The following is a 9005-nucleotide window of genomic DNA, read 5'->3' as shown; positions in this document are numbered from 1 at the left end:
ACCAAGACCTATATCTCTGCCTCAGAACATCATACAGACATGGGGGTTGGTTTATATCATTCATACTGACAAGCAGTATCATCATTGGATGCTGCCATGCCACTCCATAGCAACCAAAAAGAGTACCCTAGCAACCGTTTACCAAGACTTATATCTCAGCCTCAGAACAACATAGAGACATGGGGGTAGGTTTATATCATTCATTATGACAAGCAGTATCATCATTGGATGCTGCCATGCCACTCCATAGCAACCAAACAGAGTACCCTAGCAACCGTTTACCAAGACCTATATCTCAGCCCCAGAACATCCTACAGACATGTTGCTTGCCTTTTTTGCATTATCCGGGTGGCGAATTTTGCCACGGCAAGCACCACTCACATTTTCTTCAGGAAATGTACATTCTAGTTTAAAAGTTACAAAGCTCTTATCAAAGTCAAAATCATACTAGAAAAGAAAGGTTTCTACATTGTGTTTATTTGACAGGATTATGTAAAAACATATTTCTGAAAGGACTTCAGTTAACATTATTAGCCCAACTATGCTTTTGCATGTTAACTAACATCATTGTCGAACGTTAGCTACACTCAAAAAAATAACTCTTTGAATGAACATAAAAAAATCATGGATTTCCACATGATTAACTTGCTTTATTTCAGCATTATGCAATTATGTTATTCCAATTTAATGTACTTACGTTGGGTCAACTTAATTTATTAAGGTTGATTCAACTTATTTACTATGGTTAGGCACAGCTTAATTTAATAGTGTCAGCCCAACTAATTTACAATGTTTTGGACCAACTCATTTATTTAAGTTAGCCTAACAAAAGTGCTTAATGCTGAAAGAAAGACATTTAATCACATGGAAATCCTTTCCATGATTTAATTACATTAGTTCAAAGAATAGCTTTTGAGTACATTTACAAAACCTTTTACAAGATTTTATTAGCTAGCCAGAAGATGGTTTTTTTACATCCATGGCATGCTCAAAGTAGTTTTTTAATATTTAAAACAGCTTTAATAGTTATTAGCAGGTCCTCACCCCAAGCACACGCTCTACACTTCACCACAATGGTAACCTCCAAAAACACTAACATAACAAACTTTTAAATACCACATAAAACATTAAGCATTAAAAAGTCTCTCAATTTTCTCATCTTGATAAAAATGCATCAAACTGCACTTTATTTAAACATTTACTCTCTGAATTCAGCCCCTTTGCAAAGCATGATGGGAAGTGAAAGTCTTATTTCTTTGGGTTACTTGATTGAAACATGTTATTTCAAAATTAAAACATCAAGTTATGTCAAAGAGTAACGGTTTTAAGTCAGTTCAACATGAATCAATTACATTTGAACCAGAAACCTAATATAATGGTGTAAAATCAAGATGAATTGCTTAAATAAAGTGAACAGCATTATACATAATTTTTTTGAGTGTATGCGTTAGCGCTCTATCCACAAGGCTAAGGCAACTTGGCGGATAAATCTATAAAAATAATTTGACCAATCATACTTCATACCAGTGTTCATTTAGTTTTAGTCAGTCTTTTGACTATAATATTTTAGACATCTGAATTGTTTTAGTTTTAGTCTAGTTTTAATTGACTATAATAAGATTTTAGTTTTCAATAGACTAAACTTCAGTTCTTGTGTTCTGGCGTCTGAGAGGCAGCTTTCTGTGCACTTTCACACTTCTCCACGTCTGCTCTTCTGAATTTTATCTTTTAATATGATTATGTTTGTGTGCACTGCATCTGGGAACTGCTGCCTTCTATTTTGCCATCAATTGATTAGTGTTCAAAAAATACTTGGTAATCATTGAACTTCATTCTACCTACAAGAGTGATTACTGATAGGCTGTCCGAAAAAAAAAAAAAAAAATCACGTTTTAAAGAAGAAAACAAATCATCCACTGACTTTCAAAGCGGCTACGACTTTCTACTTCGAGGGCCTTGATAGAAATGTAATAGAGTAAAAAGTACGATATTTGTCTTTCAAATGTAGTTAAAGTAAAAGTTTCCAGAAAAAATACTACTCAAGTACAGATACTCAAAAAGTACAGTCCTCAAGTAAATGTGCTTAGTTACTGTCCACCTCTGAAAATATGCATTTCAACTGAACCATTTATGCTGTCATAATAGTACCTATAAATATTCTTATTTAAGTTTGTTTTTGAGCAGGTTTCTTCAGAACAACAGCATTCAGATGGTCTCAAGCCGGGCCTTCAGTGGACTGTTCACTCTAGAAAAACTGTGAGTATCTTTTGAACTGAAGGATATTTCTATTTTGGTGTTACTGCATTTTTAATCTTCAGCTTTTATGAGCATCTGCTCCTTCATAAAGCCAGTGCGAGTGTGTGTTCAGAGCTGGACAGTCTCACTTTTGTACTTGGGGCGGCACCTTGGGGTATAATTTATATTATAAATAATAATAATAAAGGGATTTGAGGGAATGAATACATAAGAATGGTCAAATAAGTTCTAGGTCTAGGATTTTCCCCTCTCAGATCTCACACACGTCTCATTTGTTCAGAGAGTCTGGCCGCTCTCCATTGACCAGCGTTTACTTCTTTAAAGGCGAGATCTCTGTTGAAGTGTAAAACTATTGGATCCGCCCAGAGCCGCTCTGGATCTGTCATAACTAATCACTAACATTTGGTCTTGACGTATGTCGTCTCAAACTAGCACATGACTAGGCCTGTCACAATAACACATTTTGCTGGACGATAAATTGGCCAAGAAATTATTGCGATAAACAATAATATTGTAATTCTTCTAAAATCTAAAATAATGATAATGACATAATAATGCAGGTACACCTTTTCAAAGATCAATAAACTTTTATTTCTAAAGAATATTTAACATTTTAAATATCCACAATAAATGAACAAAACAACCAAAACAAAAAAAGCAATGGACTCTCAGTCTGTTAACAAACAAAAGCTCTTGAATAAACGTCTGGAAAACTGCAGCGGATGATTGTGCTTTAGGTAGTGCTGGGAATCGATAAATTTTTTTACTAATTAATCAAAAAAAATTCTGTAATTAATCACGCTTAATACGTTTTTAATGTTTTGATATTGTAATAATTTCAGTTACTCTCCAAATTAATTTATAAACACTTTATTGACAGCATATTTTAAATATGTGTTGTATTGTCATGTTTTTATGAATGAAGGCCAGTATCACTGATGTCTCTATGAAACATTAATGACGTTACATTACAGTATAACTGAAAGCTGCCAATTTCAACATTTATAAGGCTTTAAAAAAACAACTTTTAATTTAAGTGAACTTAAAACAATCTTTACATAAACCCATTATAATAAATGTTATATTACCTGTTTCTTCCCTGTTAGACTATACAGAAATGTAATAGTTATCAAACATCTTTCTTAACTGCATGAATAATAACTGAAATATAGATGAATCATCATTAAAGCTACACTTTTCTCTGTTCCCGTTGTTCTTAGATGAACATTAATGACATCATCATCAGTGCTACTGTCACTTTAAGAACAGCCGCACATCTCATTATCTCACAACTCTTTAAGTTCATTTAAGACGTTATTTAACTCATTTCAGACTCCTAATATGACAATACTCAACATTCTCTGTGTTGTTGTTATTGTTTGTTAATGAGCAAAATAGAACTCTTGACACACACTCACACATGTTTGTTTTTGTGAAATGTGAGGACATTCCATAGGTGTAATGGTTTTTATACCGTACAAATCGTATTTTCTATCCCCTTACACTGCCCCTGCCCCTAAACCTACCCATCACACACACACACACACACACACACACACACACACAGACAGGACATTGACATACAGCACGTTCTCTTGTGTCTTGTTGCGATTAGAAGCAATTACATGTATAAGAGCGTGATCATAATGTAACGCTCGGCAAAAATGGATATAAAAACAGACGCTGGAAATGATCGCGGACGGAAAAATTATCGAGCTCATTTTTTTAAATCGTGCGATTAATTGATTTATTGACTATCGCGACAGGCCTACGCACGACATCAACGCCATCGATCTCAGCCACTCCCTCTGTTCGCTGATGGGACCAGTTAAAATTTGAAACCCAGAATATACACTCACCTGAAGGATTATTAGGAACACCTGTTCAATTTCTCATTAATGCAATTATCTAATCAACCAATCACATGGCAGTTGCTTCAATGCATTTAGGGGTGTGGTCCTGGTCAAGACAATCTCCTGAACTCCACACTGAATGTCGGAATGGGAAAGAAAGGTGATTTAAGCAATTTTGAGCGTGGCATGGTTGTTGGTGGTCTGAGTATTTCACAATCTGCTCAGTTACTGGGATTTTCACCACAACCATTTCTAGGGTTTACAAAGAATGGTGTGAAAAGGGAAAAACATCCAGTATGCGGCAGTCCTGTGCAATGTAGCAAAGCATTTGTGAAGCCACAACACGCACAACCTTGAGGCGGATGGGCTACAACAGCAGAAGACCCCACCGGGTACCACTCATCTCCACTACAAATAGGAAAAAGAGGCGACAATTTGCACAAACTCACCAAAATTGGACAGTTGAAGACTGAAAAAATGTTGCCTGGTCTGATGAGTCTGGATTTCTGTTGAGACATTCAGATGGTAGAGTCAGAATTTGGCGTAAACAGAATGAGAACATGGATCCATCATGCCTTGTTACCACTGTGCAGGCTGGTGGTGGTGGTGTAATGGTGTGGGGGATGTTTTCTTGGCACACTTTAGGCCCCTTAGTGCCAATTGGGCATGGTTTAAATGCCACGGCCTACCTGAGCATTGTTTCTGACCATGTCCATCCCTTTATGAGCACCATGTCCCCATCCTCTGATGGCTACTTCCAGCAGGATAATGCCCCGTCACAAAGCTCCAATCATTTCAAACTGGTTTCTTGAACATGACAATGAGTTCACTGGACTAAAATGGCCGCCACAGTCACCAGATCTCAACCCAATAGAGCATCTTTGGGATGTGGTGGAACGGGAGCTTCGTGCCCTGGATGTGCATCCCACAAATCTCCATCAACTGCAGATGCTCTCCTATCAATATGGGCCAACATTTCTAAAGAATGCTTTCAGCAGCTTGTTGAATCAATGCCACGTAGAATTAAGGCAGTTCTGAAGGCGAAAGGGGTCAAACACAGTATTAGTGTGTGTTCCTAATAATCCTTTAGGTCAGTGTATACCGCAATCCCAGACGGAGTCCTGATGGAAAATGACAATGGAGCGTAAGTTTGTAGGAGGGCGGAGCTAGGCTAGCACAGATCGGATATGACATGTGAACGTGTAAGCAGGAAAAAATGGCATGAAGATATCCTCAGATCAGATTCAGGCCTCACTCATATGTGGTAAAAATCCGATATGATTCGGACACAAATCGGATATTCCCCAGTAAATGCGAGTCGTACGTCTTTGAAAAAGGGACAGAAGCGAATGACGTCAACTCAGGTTGATGTGAACTGTGATCAAGGGCTCTCCTCTTTTTTTTAGCTGACCTTTAAAGAGAGTGCGGAAAGCGAAACATTGAATAATCATTTCGTCTGCATCCATTGCATATCGTGCCGTTTTACTTCCTTTTCCGGGCAGAACATCTTGGGTTGTTTCGCCAGTCTATAGTGTAAATGCAAATATCGGATACAGATCGCTTTTACAGTTTTTTACAGACGCTAGGACACATTTCTCAATACTTAGGTCACTTTTGCAAAACTCTTCACACAGTTCTCCTAAACAACTTTCAGCTTGGTAAAGCAGTTAATTTCACATTCAAAATGCACTACAACTACCAAAACACTTTCTTCAGGTCTCAAATCAACTCAACCAGAACATTAGCAAATGTTGACAGCCGACAAACACACTTTATCACCCACAAAACAATGAGCTAAAAAACACACACAACATGTAGCATTATACAATGCACAATCTCTGTTTATAACTCACTGAGATATATGTTACTGCAATCAATCAGACATGATGCAGAATTTGTCAATATATTATGTCGTTTATTTATTTTTTGCACTGAGTAATTCCAGAATACCAGAATTAGTCTACACACATCCACCATCTACAATGAGAATCAGCTGTGGCTGCTCCAATTGTTTTTATAGCATTTAAATTTAAGATTTAAAATAAATTTCATGAAAATATTACTGTAGGAATGCAGCAAATCGCTGTCATTCAGTTTAGTATAATGTTATTGTTTTGAACATAAGTTGAGCAGTTTTGTAAACAGTATGTGAGCATGTGCAGATTGAGTTCTGCCAGTTATTGTGTCTGAGGGAGAAAAGAACTGATGAGATTTGAGAGATGTCGTCATTAAATGCATTTTGTGCCAAAGCAATGATGATCGATCCTCAGTTTAGTCCACATAGACTTCTGTTGCGCTCACTGTGTGAAGAGTTTTGCAAAAGTGACCCAAGTATTGAGAAATGTGTCCTAGCGTCTGTAAAAAACTGTAAAAGATAAGCGGGTCGTCAAAAAAAAAAAAAAAAAGTATATATATATAGGATTTAGTCACCAAATCGTAATTGTGCATCAAGACCTGCAGTGTACCTGTGGCCTAATTGTAGTTGGCTAATGAAGTAATCAATTTAAATGGTTTGCAAATAATATTTTATTTTAAAATGTGCACATTCACTCTTAATCGTATGTTTAATATGCAGAAAATGCAAACATTTCTTGCCTCATTGTCACATTCAGTTATGAATTACATGAATCATGATCGCATTTTTTCGTAGTTGAGTTGTTGCATCACACATTACTGGTAGCTGAACATTTCTATCATAAAACGGTTGTATAACACTTGCATCTATTTACATACTACACAAACTCTCATTGCGAAATTGACAGTATGACAGTAAGCCCCGCCTTCTTTGATTTGATTGGCCATCTCGATCATTTTGACATTGACGAGCGCCGTTACACCACTGAGGTAGAGCAGCTTAACCCTTTAACTGCCACCCCCCTTTTTGAGAATACACATGAAAATACACTATCCAAACTTAAAGGGCTGTAATTCAAGAATGCTTTGGAATATAGAGCTAACTTTAGTCTTGTTTTAAAGCAGACACTCGGCAGATTATTGCTGAATTCAATTCAATAGATTATTGAAGCAATTCTAAATATGAAAGTATGAAAAATTTATGGAAGTTTAAATTTACTGTTAATAAAAAATACTATAAAATAGACATAAAATATATATTTTACAAAAATGTTTTAATCTAAAATTACTATAAAATCAAAGCCATATGTCTAAACAAATTGTGTTCCAAATTTGAAGTTGATATCACAAAAATTAAAGTCCCCATGAGATTTTGTTTAGGGCGCTGTACCAAAAACAGCCACCGGGTGTCATTCAAATTCCATTGATTGTTTTTTTGATGCACTTTCCTATAAATTTCTGTCCAAATGTCACTTCCATCACAAAACGGTTCCCAAATATGGAACCTTGAGACTCAGACCTTTCCGACGACATGTGTTTTGTCAAGATTAGAAAAGATTTTGATTATAAAGTAGTAAGGCTGTCAAAAGATTAATCGCGATTAATCGCATCCAAAATAAAAGTTTGTGTTTACATAATATATGTGTGTGTACTCTGTTAATTATTATTTATATATAAATACACACACATTCATGTATATATTTAAGAAATATTTGCATGTATATACTGTATATATAATCTATAATATATATAAATAATATTTTTTCTTAAATATTTACATGCTTGTGTGTGTATTTATATATAAATAATAATTAACAGAGTGCACACACATATATTATGTAAACACAAACTTTTATTTTGGATGCGATTAATCGCGATTAATCTTTTGACAGCCCTATAAAGTAGTTCAAATAAATGTTGTAATATGAAACATGACTCCGCCCACTAGGGGAGGAGCCACTAGAAGACTTTAAAATACCATTTCCATTGTAACGCAACGTCCAATTTCAAAACAGTTTTCACAGGAGGAATTTTGAGTTTGTAAGCTTTCGAATGATACCTAATTTATGATAATTACTCAAATATATGATACAAAAAAACAGCGGGACGTTGACAAATAAGAGGTTAAATTAATCAGCGTAAAAATGTAACTTTTACTATTTTTTTTGTCATACTAAAAACAAATCAGCTTCACTCTTTCTACACAAGAAGGATAAGATAAGTCAAATAAAATGAGAAAATAATAATTCTAGTTTTTTGTTCATAGCTCAGACAAAATCATTGGCTCTGGTCTGGGGGGGGCATTTACTCCGCCTATGTCTGGGATTGAGTATGCACACTGAATTGCGGCGTGTGTTCAGTAATGTCGAGCACAATGGCTTTGATGGGCTGTAGATCTCTTTATATGTGTGGCCGAGTGGGTGCAGACTCTTATTTTAAGGCGGTCTGAAGGAACTCGATGCGACTAGCACATATTAATCTGCCTTTCACAGCAGCTCCGAGATCTCATTTGCCCCATAAGCAGCGGGATGAAGGACAAGCCGAATCCTGGGAAGATGATGATGTATAACACCGTAGATCACTAGAGAAAGTCAGTCTAGTGGCTCTGGATGATAAATGACATTATCAATTTTCAAAAAAAAAAGATGTTTTACCTTTTCTTTTCTGTTCCAATGTGCCTCAGATGAAGCAGTGTGTGAGCCAGAAATACGCTCGTGTTCATTTGGATTCATAATAGGCACATTTATTACACAACTTGGTTAGACATATGGCTTTGATTTTATAGTAATTTTAGATTGAAACATTTTTGTAAAATATATATTTTATATAAAAGAAAAAATATTTAGTACAATATATTTTATTTACAGTAAATTTAAACTTCCATAACTTTTTCATATATGATCTGCCGAGTGTCTGCTTTAAAACAAGACTAACGTTAGCTCTATATTCCAAAGCATTCTTGAATTACAGCCCTTTAAGTTTGTATAGTGCATTTTCATATGTATTCTCAAAAAGGGGGGTGACAGTTAAAGGGCTAAATAA

General features: G+C 35.6%; 1 protein-coding gene across 1 annotated transcript in view; it reads left to right on the top strand.

The window, feature by feature from the left end:
- Window positions 1-9005, top strand: part of rxfp2a (relaxin family peptide receptor 2a) — a gene marked incomplete at its 5' end in the record, with an annotated part of 132904 nt that overhangs the window by 59156 nt on the left and 64743 nt on the right. Inside the window, one exon of the mRNA XM_079804704.1 lies at window positions 2185-2256. Coding sequence (XP_079660830.1) covers window positions 2185-2256 — 72 coding nt within the window. The remainder of the gene's footprint in view (window positions 1-2184; window positions 2257-9005) is intronic.

The sequence above is a fragment of the Gobio gobio genome, assembly GCF_949357685.1.
Source record: "Gobio gobio genome assembly, chromosome: 22".
NCBI classification, from domain to species: Eukaryota; Metazoa; Chordata; class Actinopteri; order Cypriniformes; family Gobionidae; genus Gobio; species Gobio gobio.
The sequence above is the reverse complement of the archived record's forward strand: the minus strand, read 5'-3'. Positions and strand labels throughout refer to the sequence as shown.